The sequence below is a fragment of the Astatotilapia calliptera genome, chromosome 17, assembly GCF_964374335.1.
Source record: "Astatotilapia calliptera chromosome 17, fAstCal68.1, whole genome shotgun sequence".
Lineage (NCBI taxonomy): Eukaryota > Metazoa > Chordata > Actinopteri > Cichliformes > Cichlidae > Astatotilapia > Astatotilapia calliptera.
Genome location: NC_137438.1, coordinates 28,480,155 through 28,492,928, shown reverse-complemented (window position 1 = coordinate 28,492,928; position 12,774 = coordinate 28,480,155). Strand labels below are relative to the sequence as shown.

Below are 12,774 nucleotides of genomic sequence, written 5' to 3'. Positions count from 1 at the left end.
ACCTTTTTTCAATGTGGCATTTTGTGTATGATTTATAAGACAACACATAAAGTTCAACTTAAGTGATGATCAAATCTGCAGGTCATTAATCAATATATAAAACTAAAATAAATGTATTTTAGTTACACAGCACACAAACACGGAAGCAAGACATGTAATTAGAATTACATATAATAAATATGGATTCATTAGTGCAATTTCTTTAACCATAGAGAATGACTAAATCCTTCAGGACAATGGTCATATCAGTGCACTGAACTCACTATGTTATCCATCTAACAGCCTCAACATGTTCTCACTGTAATTTCCCCTCATGAATGAATTTATGCTGCACTAATCTGAATGTTCGGAGGGAAATCAAACGCATTTTACTCGCAGTACTCAAGCTGACTTACCTTTGTTTGAATGATGAGGTATTCACAACGTGGAGTCTAAAAATAGCCAAATCTTGTAACCAACCATTGGTTAATCGGATGTGCGCCTCCAGACATTTATAATTGCGAAATGGTTCGCTGTGTATGCGCTGACTCCACAGGTACGGAAATATATCAGGCTTCGGGGCTTCTGCTCCACTGCCGTTTTTTCATACGGGTCCACATTTCCAATGCACGCTATTTTTTGCAAGTACCGTCTCTTCGCATCCGACATAATCTGAATCTATAAAGTTTTTTTTTTGTTTTGAGCTGCTTTTAAGTACGGTTTGTATCTTCCGTCCAAACGAGTGTGTTTGTTTTGATTCGTGGCCTGATAAAATGGTGACATGCTCCCACAATGCATTGCGGCGTGACGTCAACTCCAAAGCCCTATAACAGATTTTATAAATCTCAAATTTTACGTTTGAGACTTATAAAATAGTAATGATAATTCCATAATTAAAATTAGACGAGTTAACAAACAAAAATAACCCAAAACAGTGATAACATAAAATCATTACAAGGCAGTCCAATCACGAAACACAATCGTAGTTAGCCAATCAGAGCGGGTGACAACAGATTACGTCACAAGTTGTAACTTAAAGACCGGCGGGAACCTTGTTGGATCTTTCCGAATCTTTCTAAGATACTTCGAGGGACACAGACGGCTTTTACTGTATAAAACGTAAGTATCTGACTTCTAACTCCGTTAAATGTCATGAATTCCGTTTTTATGGATGCCTGGATGTTAAACTCAATTGTTACACCTGGTAGAGCAGAACGCTGATCGTTTTATTAAAGATGAAAGACTTTAGACAGTTTTTCAGCTCTCAGTAATGCCATAGTGATCGTTTGATATATGGAGTTTAGTTCCAGACACGGCTAGAACAACCGGATTGAATTTTGAGGGTGTTTTTTACTACCCTTAATACAATATATTATTATATATTATATTATATATATATATTATAATATAGGGCAAGACACAAGATCTAGCCATTTAACTTGCTGTCAATATAAAGACTGTCAAAGTACCAAAACTTAATCTGACTTTTCTTTCTTTTTCCTATGTTACGTTTCTATTGCAGAGAAATTCATTATCAATAAATTCACATTTACTATTGACAGTAATATATTAGTGGGTGTCATAGTTGATGAACTTATTGTCTCATGGGTATTTAATTGAAAAAAAGATCTAAATGTATTAATGAAAAATAATTTCAGTCCTAATTTTTTATATGAAATATTAAGATCTTAACGAATTTGACAAATCTTCAAGATCTATAACAGTTTTATAAACTTTAAGATGTTAAGTTTGAGCTGTGAGTCTCTAACTTTGCTTAAGGCTGGCACTCTGCCCTGGCAACAACACTTTCTAGCACTTTCTCAATTAAGCTATACAAAAACTGAATAACCAATAGGAATTAAGCTAAAAGAGTTAAACAAAAACCTAATGGAAACCATATTCTGAATAACTTCATCTCCCACAATGCCTCTCGTCAAAAAAGCCATTTTCTTACAGAGGGTGAGACTGAAGTGAAAACAGGGTACATTACTGTCTTTCTATTGGCTCAAATGATTAACACAGGGGACCAATAGAGAGAGGCACAAATGATTAACACAGGGGACCAATAGAAAGAGCCACGTTTATGTGTGTGTGTGTGTGTGTGGGGGGGGGGGGGGGGAGAATGTATACTGAAACAACGAACAATAGCTAGGTTTCATTTGACGTAGACGTGACGTCGACGTAAAGCGCGAAATTTGACTGGCGGTCGGAAGTGAAAAAGATAAGCGCAAAATCACAGACAGACAGTACGCAAAATGCCTATGTCCTGTTGTGTTTACGGATGCTCCAGTAGGTCGACCAGAGAAACTGATAAACGGTATTTTAGGGTACCAAAAATAGCCCAACGAAGAGGAGAAAAATGGAAAATTCTAACCGAAAAACGTAGGAAAAAATGGATTTTAAATTTACGTTTACAGTCGGGAGGAGCAGAGTCTGCCAATGCCCGTGTCTGCAGCGACCACTTCGTCAGAGGTAATGTTATGTTTGCAAACGAACTTATTAGCATTAGGTTGTCGTTAAATTCTCGTTTACTTAGTGCTTTTAAGTTAGTAGTCTAATATTGACTTGATTGGGACTATAGGCTGCCCAAGTGCTTTGGATGACGAAGAGTCGGAGGACTGGGCTCCGACGGTCAATCTCGGCTACGAACGAAAACCCAGATCGGAATCAGTTCTCAAACGAGAGAAAAGAATGAAGCTTAAGGCAGAACAGCATCGATGTGCAGAGGCGATTTTGGATATGCAACAGACGGCTGAGAGCCCGGATTTGAGCCTAGTAACAGTGGAGAATAGGCTACTAACCCTGCCATACAATTGCAATGAGCTGCAATCACTTCTCCATCCTCCTTTGCAATTACCCAAGTCTTCAGAGGTGTCTCGTTAGACCGCTGAGAATGGTTTACCTTGAAACAAACAACTGTCACTCTAACGAAGTCCTAAGGATGTGGCATGTTTGTTGACGTTAAAGCCGCTACCGCTAACTGTTAGCGTGTTTAAAAAGCAATATAAGAACAAACACTCACCCTTGCAAACACCAAACTGTATCCATCACGGAGACGTTTTGTTCCAAGGTTGTGGACCCACCCGCTGACAAAAAAATTGTACGCCTCCAGACTCTTGAAAGCTTTCATTTGCTGCCTAGTGTAGTAAGAAGTCTGGAGGACCAAGTAGTTGGTGATATCCACAGCCTCGATAGTAGGCAAATCCTTTACTTCTGTGGTGTATTCGGACATTTTCAAAGAATACGGATCACGTCCGATATATTTTTTAACTATCTGTTTATATCTCTCCCGAGAAACGGGGTCTAAAGTTGCACAATAGCTGCTCTCCTGACTCTCCACAGTGTCCTCCATGTTTACTTCCGCCCTCCACTCAAAAATCGCGCTGCCTCCGCACGTCATCAGAACCACGTGACCGCAACCCAACTATTTAGGCATTTCAATAAAGTTAAATCATCTCTGCTCTTTAGAAATTCAAAGCCACAGACCAAATTGTGAATAGAACTGTAATTTCACTGTTTCACTTCAGCAGCATCAATCTTTGCACAGACAATCTTCATATGATGATTTCTTGTTTATTGTCAGTATTTTCAAAGGAGATTATATGCTAGAAAATACAAAAAATAAATGAATAACAATTTGGTGAGAAAAAACATTACTTTCACCAACTTGTCTTTGCTGTAATATTTAGATTAATTCATAGAAGTCTTAGAACTGTCAGCTTTATTTTAAAACCAACGTTGTATATCAAAAAAAAAAAACTTTTAGACAGGCCTGTGTTTTTGGCCTGTCATTTTTAAGCAGGAACCTCAGAAAGGTATTTATGAGTTTTGTTTGACATCAGAAAGTAAAAAGACTGCACAAAAGCTACACGTGTTACCATATTATATGACCCTTGCTATAATAGAAATGTATTAACCCCTTAATATTTTTTTGTGTTGCTTTTTTTTCAGAATGGCTTTGACAAAACTTCTCAACAACCGCCCTGACACGCCATACTTCCGGCCACCCCCACTGCACATAAAAATTTTAAAGTCCTGTGACCAGCTAAAAGTCATTAGCTGGGACTTCAAAGATGCAACACCAAAACCCCTGATGACAAAGACGAACACCATTGCGGCGATCACCGATGGCCAGACTGTGACAAAGGTCACAATATTTGAAGCACATGCCTCTAAAGTCCAGCAGGGGGGGTCATTTATTATGAGAGGCCATGAACTCAGTGGCACAGGCCCCCCTTACAACATTAGTGTCACACCCAGAACACAATTTTTTAGGGCACCGACCCTAAGTGTGAGGGAAGGTCTAGTAAAACAAGCAGAGGATCTTCTGCATCCTCTTGCTCCTCTCACCTCACTCAACATGAGCTCCACAAATGACGGACTCATGACAGTTCAAGGGGAGGTGGTGGAGGTAAGTATTTGTGGTTCCATCAGAATTTACATGGATTTAGGTTTCCAAATAAGCCATTATTGCCAGTATTTTTTACAGTGAAAATAATTTGGGTTTTTGCTGTCAAGCAGAGACTAAATTCTGTTAAGATTGTTAAGCACAATTTTTAAAAAATATTTTCCTCAGAGCATTTCTGGCATTTTTGCAGCCAATTTGCATTGTGCCTACGTACATTTGTGTTGTAAGGGCTAGATTTTAATGAACAGTCTCTACTTGATAAATAATTATTTATTTAAAACAGAATAATTATTTTATACACTTCTGTATATAAATTCGCACAAAAGTCTTAATCTAAATATATCCTTTATAATAAAAATAAAAGCAGATACAACAGAAATGGTCAGAAAGTACCCTGAATTGGACATAATGGAAAACAAGTAGATTTTATATACCTGAAACTGGCAAACTTTTCATTTATGTTGCTGTCACTTAAACTAAGTTGCAAAATGTATTGTTTATAGAAGGATTTCCTACAACCTGTTTCATAATCACAGTATATGAAAATCATCCTAATGACCGATACAGATAAAACTGCTTCTGATAAGATAAATGGCAGAATACTTAACAACAACCATAACATAATCTAAACAGATTACTGAAGAAATAAAAACCTATCACAGATAACTACACTGACTATTACTGACATTAAATTTCAATTTACTTTTCAGGTTTCTGCTGTAAAGAAGGTGCTGTCGGGAAAAGAATACGTTCCCCTTAAAAATCTGCAGCTGAAGGAGGTAATGATGGAATTTAAGTTTTATATTGAAAATGGTTAAACTAATGTGACAAATTTGACATTGCTGGTACAGAATGTATGAGGCTGTGAGCTTTTTTTCTAGTTACTGGACTTGTTATCATTTAATTAATTAATGAATCTTTAATTCTGTCATGTTTGTGATTTCAGGATGGTTTTGCCATGACAATCTGCCTCTGGAGGGAGGCAGCTGCCAATAACTTCAACGTGGGAGACCACATCAGCGTCTCTCACGTTAAGCATAGACAGTCGTCTTATGGCATACATCTTCAGAGTACAACATTTACAAAGATTGAGGTATGAAGAAGCTAAACCTTTGTTTGTCTTATCAACAAATGTTTAAAACTATGTTTTCAAATTTGACATAACATTATATATATTTTATTATCTTACACACACACGCACGCACGTACGCACACACACACACACAAACACTAGATAGATAGATAGATAGATAGATAGATAGATAGATAGAAAAATTCACCACTCGCCCCTGCGGGTGGTCAATCCTTCAAGCTCGGGTCCTCTACCAGAGGCCTGGGAGCTTGTGGGTCCTGCGCAGTATCTTAGCTGTTCCTAGAACTGCACTTTTCTGGACAGAGATCCCGCACCACTATGGCTAACCAACCGGACATAGTGGTGCGCAGTCCTGGGAAGAGCTAAGATATTGCGCAGAATCCTCAAGCTCCCAGGCCTCTGGTAGAGGACCCGAGCTTGAAGGATTGACCGCCCGCAGGGGCGTGCTGGGTATTTTTTCTCCAGGTGAACATAATTAAGCATTTTGGAATTTACTTACCTGGATGATTGAGCATGCATCAAGACATAATGTGTGTATGTATGTGTCTTGGTGACTTAGTGAAACCACGTGATGACCATAGGTTTTCTTTTTTTCTTGTTGGATAAAGAAACCCAACGTTTTCTGGGCTAAATGTGTGCCTATGCTGTGTCAACAGACAAAAGTCGAGGAGCGAGCTGAAATTCTCATCATTGGTGTGGCCACGGCAGAAATGCCAAACCACCTGGAGGTGTTACTGGAGGATGGAAAGACCCTTTACATTCAAAATGAGCTGTGGAGTCCCTTTGACAAGGAACTGGAGGAGGCAGCAATCAAAGTCACAGTTAAAATAAAGGGAAACCATATTGTACATATTCAAAAATATCAATACGAATAGTTTAAACAAAACGTACCGTTCCTTTGTTCAGAAATGTGATTGTATTTTATAACTTAAAAAGTATGAATTTTTTTTCCTATCAGTATTTATAATTTTTAATGACATTTTGTTAAGTTCTCTACTATAGTTAACACTGGAAAATACTAAAACTGTTAAGTATTTATATATTAAAAATTCTACATAATAATCTTATATTTGTGTTTGTTTGTAATTTTTGGAACACTGGAAGTCTATAAAATGTTTTTTAAAAAAAGAAGAATAACAGAACTGATCAAGGCTTAATGTTGAATTTTGTAGATAATAAAGGGGGCAGGTCTATAAACAATATTTGATTCGTACCTTTTGAAAAAGCCAACAAATTCCTTCCATTATTGATTTTAACATTCCTGCTCTTTTAATTTTTAATTCAAATAATTGTGGTAGGGCAAAATGATGAACTCGAGATTTCTGGGTGAATATGATATCAATTAGAATAGAATAGATTAGAATAATCATTTAATTGTCCCACAAGGGGAAATGTGCTTGTATCAGCAGCACAAAAAAAAACCCCACATATACAAACAGAACAGGACACAGAACAGAAACAATTGTTACATATTTACATCATGGACAATAGTTACCAAAGCAGAGTACAGTACAGTTGTTAAAATTTGAGTACAGATCGAGTGCAAACAGAGCAGGATACTGAAAAATGTTTAAATAGTTAGGAATATTTAGAATTAGAAAACTGCAGATTGTGTATCGTACTTGTGCATTAAAAAGTAGACATATAACTCCCAATAAGTGGGTGTATATATATATAAACTGAGAAAAGTAATGTACATAGGTGTAGATCAGCAGGTGGTTCTCCTGAAACCAGTGGACTCAGTACAGACCTGTGGTGATGACAACTATGGCAGAGTTGTCAGAGAACTTCTGTTGGTGGCAGCGTGGGGAGGTGATGGAGAAGTCTGCAGTCTAGGAGGTGAAGAGGAACAGATCCATCACAGTTCCCTGTGAGGCCACCGTACTGCAGACAGTGTATCAGAGACACAGCCCTGTGTCATCACATACTGTGGGCGTTCTGTGAGGTAGTCCAGTATCCACTGTCCAACAATTGAAGCATCCGTTGGAATTGTGAATATATCCTTGTTTGCCATGTTTATGTTCACAGGCTATTTTAAAAATTTATACATATACATATATATATATTTATACATGGGAAGTGAGAAACAAAATATGTTTTCTGATTTGTTGGAGTTTTTTGCACATACCGTGTGGCAAGGATAAACAACATATTCAAATGCCACATTAAAATTTTCAAAAGCTTCTTTTTTCAATTAGTTTACAGTTTCCTAATTTGATGATGAATATGGTACCAAACTAAGGAATACTGTTGAAATGAAGTTCACATTGTGATATATTTTAGGTATGGAGAGTCACACAGCTGAACAATTGATGTGCATATTTAAAGAAACAGGGATAAAATAAAGAACATTGTTGGGGAATAAATTATATTGAAAAATAATCAATGTTAGAGAGTGACTTATGATCAGATAATATTTGGGTTAACTTTACCTCTTACAGCTTTTCACATAGTACTGTGACCAGGATGAAAGTCATCATGAAGAAGCTATAAACAGTAGAATCATTAACATGAATGTTATGGTTCTACTTTGACTCATGTCAGCTGTGTGACCTCATAAAATGATAAACAGAAACACATAGCACTGGATGAGACCTTCATGAACTTTTCAAACAGACTTAATGGGTCAAACTATATGTCTGACCCATTATCTATATATATTAGAGCAGCGGTCCCCAACCTTTTTTGCGCCACGGACCGGTTCATGCCCGACAATATTTTCACAGACCGGCCTATAAGGTGTCGCGAATAAATACAACAAAATAAAACTAGTACCGGTACCGAAAAAAAGAAGATTTATTCATAACACACGTGAAAAGACCCAGGAAAACCGAGTTAATGATAAAACGATGACAAAATAACGCTGAAAACCGATAAAAATCCTGAAAACTATACATTTCACACCTGAGCCTCAACTCTCGCAGCCCGGTACCAAACGACTCACGGACCGGTACCGGTCCGAGGCCCTGGGGTTGGGGACCGCTGTTTTAGAGCAGTCTAAGCACAGATGTGGAAAACCACTGTTACACCTATTCTATACTCATGTACTTACTGACACCCCATACTAAGACAATATTCATACAAACACACTTTAAGCTTTCTTTACTTATCCTCTTAAACACTTTCTTTTTTTGAGATTGTGTAATCTCTATAAAGAATATGTGTAATGGTTCAATAGATTCTGATTTAAATGTCCATAGTAATCAAATGATCATTATTGTGCAGCCTACAATTCAAGAGTTAGAGCTGTGTGTTTGTATGAATTCAGGTTGCTATACTTATAGACTAAAATTACAGTAATTCGCTATTTACCCAAACAAGTTACGTTGTTTGGGTAAATAGATTGTGGTTTTTCTACAACATAATTATTCAACAATCAAAAATACAAAACAATATATGTGCACATTAATCCAAAGTTCAGTTTTATATATCCGATATTGTTTGTAAAATCTGGTGACACAAACAGAGGCAAAAATTCATTGTTGGTGTGACATGTGGCTCTATTTACCTTTGAACAATGATGTGCTGCTAAAAAAAATAATATGTTAATTAAAAATGTTTTTGTTTAGTAAAAGGACTGAAATCACAAGGAAACTGTCACCTTAAAGCCTCACTTTAAATACCATCACAAACAGATGTTTTCCACGCAGTTAACAAAGCTCCAGCACATCCGATCACTGCATCTAAATCTAAAAGAAGACAAAAACATATCAAATATAATTTACACAATGGAAGCCTTTTGATTTAATAAATAAGCTCAAAATAAGTGTTACCGTTGAATATTTGTGGGAAAAATCTGATGCTACCCCAAGAATGCAAAGTCACACTGGAAACGATGACAGGCTTGCAGCCCTCTGTCTTCCTGGAGTGAGGTGCCTGATCAGTAGCAGTGAGTTGACAGAAGTTGGTGTCTGTAAGAGTGGCCAAACACTGATACTCTGTCCACTTGAGTAGAGTCTAAGAAGCTGGAATGCAGGCACACTGGACGAGCTTGTTCTAAAAAATACAGAAAAAGGAACATTTTATTTGTGTTAAGGCCTAAAAACTACAAATAAGTTATACAATGAACAATGTTGAAATACCTTATAGGTGCTGCAGGCCACATAACCAGAATCCAGAGCAATCTCACACTCACATGATGGTGAGGAAAGACATGAGCTCTGCAATGAGGTTTGAATGTCCCAGTTGGGACACTGAAGAACTCAAAAGACAGCAATACCTGCACAGAGAGACAGAGTAGAAAAAGCATAGATTTGTAATCCGTAATGTGAATTAAAACTCAAAAAGTGTCAACAAGTATAATCATTTGAGTGTGGAATTATTTATGCACTAAACAGGATTTTAATATATTAATTGAATTAAAAACACTGACATTTTTTTTATCAAAGATAAAGAATCATACCTCTCTCTGCTCTGAGGATCACTGAGCATCTCTGACAGGAAATACAGTTTCCTCAGTAGGAGTCATCATTCATGGTCTCAGAGGTGTGTAGTGTGGCAGCATCATGATGGTCTCCAGATCAGGCAGGAGGTCAGGTGATGGGTGTGTCATCTTCTCCATTGAAGACATACTGGTATGGCAGTTCATAACACAGCAGTCTCTGTGTGGCATGTAGTTATCTGTGCAGTCCAGCACTGATGGATCAGGTTTGGCTCAGCAGTTCATGAAGATGGTGTTAAGATGTTGTTGTTTCAGCTGAGGATGGTGAAGTTTGAAGGTTTTCCCACAAAGGAAACAGGACTGTGTGTGCCCTGTCTGAAAAAAATACATCTACAAAACATAAAGTGCTTTTAACACCACCCACCCCCCCATACCCACCCATCTCAGCCCCGCAAGTGTCTATGTAATGCTGGTATGGGGTGTCAGTTACTAAATCTAATTAGTGCGTCAGAAAGCGGGGGCTACACCTAAAGCCCCCGCTTTCTGATGTCTTTGTTTATTAGCAGCTTTTTCCAGCTGCTCAGAGAATTCTGACTTGGCCTTTATCCACCCAAACCCAAACCCACCCGGATAAAGGCCAAGTCAGAAAATGGATGCAGAAACTTTCCATGTACTTCTAAATCAGTTTTTATACAAATTCTGTAACCTGTAAAAATGTTTTTCTCTACATAATGTATAATTATAGACATCTCTGGTAGCCTAAAGATAGTTTAAAACTTTTAACATTTTTTACCTGTAAAACATGATAAGCAAAACCTCATTCATCCAAAAAACATTTGATTCTACAAAATTTACTATAATCAAGAAAATATAATTGTCTGTATTTATTCACGTGACCCATAATAAATACCTGCATTTATCTGGGATTTATTTATTTACTATTTCATATTTGAAAGCATCTTGGAGGGGAAGATCTCGTTTGTTGAGATACATACGTCAGAGTAAAAAAAGTATCAAAAAAGGAGATGACAATAAACATCCATGAAAAAATGTATAAGTAGATTTAGTCATTTAAAACATGAGAATAAAAAATAAATTATGTCCGTTTAATGCAGTATATTTCAGATCTGAGGTGCATGATAACAGAAAGCAGATCTCCCGGCTCTACATGAAGTACAGCCATGATTTGGTGAAATGATTAATAACATTGCAATAAGAAAGGGTCTTCTTACAGACAGAGTAGGGAAGACAATTTTTTCCAATGAAAAATATTTTTCATACTCTACAATCAGTAAAATCTGTAACAAACATGATCTGTAATTGTTTCAAAACTCACCAGACGACTTCATGATTGGCTCGAGGACAGGACACAAAAGACAGGATTGTGGTAACTGTAATATGTCCTCAGAACACCTGACTGCAGACATTTCTGTGGCTGAGAAATAAAAATGAGGTCAAGCAGGGTGTTCTTGTCTGTAGTGGCAGAAGAGATCAGCTGTGAATACCCTCTAGACTGAAACTGCTCCAGAATCTGTTTTCTTCCACTCTGCAACTGGTTCTCATTAAAATCTCCACACACAATGATTGGGTGACAGTCCATGATTTCAAGGGAATCTAAAAGACTTACCAGGTTTTGCATGAATGGTGTCAAACTGTAGTCAGGGGGTCTGTACACAACCGCAATGAGTGCAGGGAATGGAGCCTGAACCTTCAACACTAAAAACTCAAGATCAGTGACATTATGCAGATACTGTTTTACCTGAACCTGAAAATGATTCCTCAAATACACAACAACTCCCCCACCACTTCTGCTGGCCATGTGAGGAAAGTTTGTGTAGGACACATGTCTGTTGCGTTTGAACATGGTGTAGCCATCCAAATGAAGACTGTCTGCAACAAAGGAGCCTTGGAGGTGAGACTCTGTGAGACACAAAACATCTGCTAAACACATTTCATGATGACTCTTGATGTCACTGATGTGAGATGGCAAACCCTCCGTATTGTGATGGATCAGTGTAAGAGTGTCAAGTCTGCTGGCTGTTTCTCTGACCTGAAGAAGAGGCATCATTTCCTCAACGCTGGCTTGTCTCATGGTTTGGAGCGCTGCAGTTACCTCGGGATTGGAGTAAATCTTTTTCTCATCCAAGTCCTGCAAATAGAGTCCACTGAGAGACGTCACCCTGCTGAGAGCAACATAAGCCATACCTGGTTCAAAAATGTTCTTCATTGAAACTACAGCTGTCTGTGTTGTAAGACCCTGAGTTTTGTGAATTGTGCAGGCGAATGCTAGCTTTACAGGAAACTGTCTGCGTACCGCTCCTTTAAACTTCAGACTCTCCTCTGCTCTCTCAATGTAAACCAGATCATCAGATGCTGCATTAGCACTGCGGTTGTGTCTCATAGGCTGCCGGTTGTCCATTCTGAGCCCCAGTTTGATTATGTGTCCATCATTTTCAGATCTCACCACCTTTACCAGTATACCAAAAGCACCGTTGACTAAACCGTTTAGTGTGTCCAAGTTTCTGGTCAGCATGACTCGAGCTCCTTCAGCAACATTCAGAGTGTCAGGTAAATCATTTCGCCCACCTGTAAATGGTTTGTCTCTTCGTTCCATTCTGCCTGTACGTTTATCCTTCTGGAAATCGTCTGCAGTGATGATTATGATGTTTGAATGAAGCTTCTTCAGGGTATCTGTGTTGTGGGATTCCACATTCTTGTTGGTGGCATAAATGTGTAAGACCTCAGTTGGACATTCTTCTGGTGCAGTCACAGCCTGTGACAACAAATCTCTGTCGCACTGAGAAAGCTCTTCTGTCTTTTCTTTGACTCTAATCCTGTTCAACATCTCTGCAAAGGCCACATCATCTTTCTGACGCATGATCTCGGTTAGAGTGATCATCTGAAAATGTTCCT

The 12,774-nt window shown here is 38.0% G+C and overlaps 1 protein-coding gene and 1 long non-coding RNA gene across 2 annotated transcripts; one reads left to right on the top strand and one right to left on the bottom strand.

Annotated features, from left to right (window-relative positions):
• Nucleotides 1–2,015: 2,015 nt before the first annotated feature.
• On the top strand, nucleotides 2,016–6,547 carry LOC113030538 (uncharacterized). The gene is made up of 5 exons (XM_080291801.1): nucleotides 2,016–2,451; nucleotides 3,931–4,390; nucleotides 5,098–5,166; nucleotides 5,334–5,480; nucleotides 6,137–6,547. The coding sequence occupies exons 1-5, from the start codon at nucleotides 2,372–2,374 to the stop codon at nucleotides 6,353–6,355; spliced, it is 975 nt and encodes a 324-aa protein (XP_080147927.1). The 5' UTR covers nucleotides 2,016–2,371; the 3' UTR covers nucleotides 6,356–6,547.
• A 285-nt stretch (nucleotides 6,548–6,832) lies between these two features.
• Nucleotides 6,833–9,840, bottom strand: LOC145421479 (uncharacterized). Its single transcript, XR_013902848.1, has 3 exons — nucleotides 9,563–9,840; nucleotides 9,254–9,476; nucleotides 6,833–9,169 (listed from the first exon to the last, which is right to left on the bottom strand). It is a non-coding gene; the product is annotated as an uncharacterized LOC145421479 (long non-coding RNA).
• Nucleotides 9,841–12,774: the final 2,934 nt, after the last annotated feature.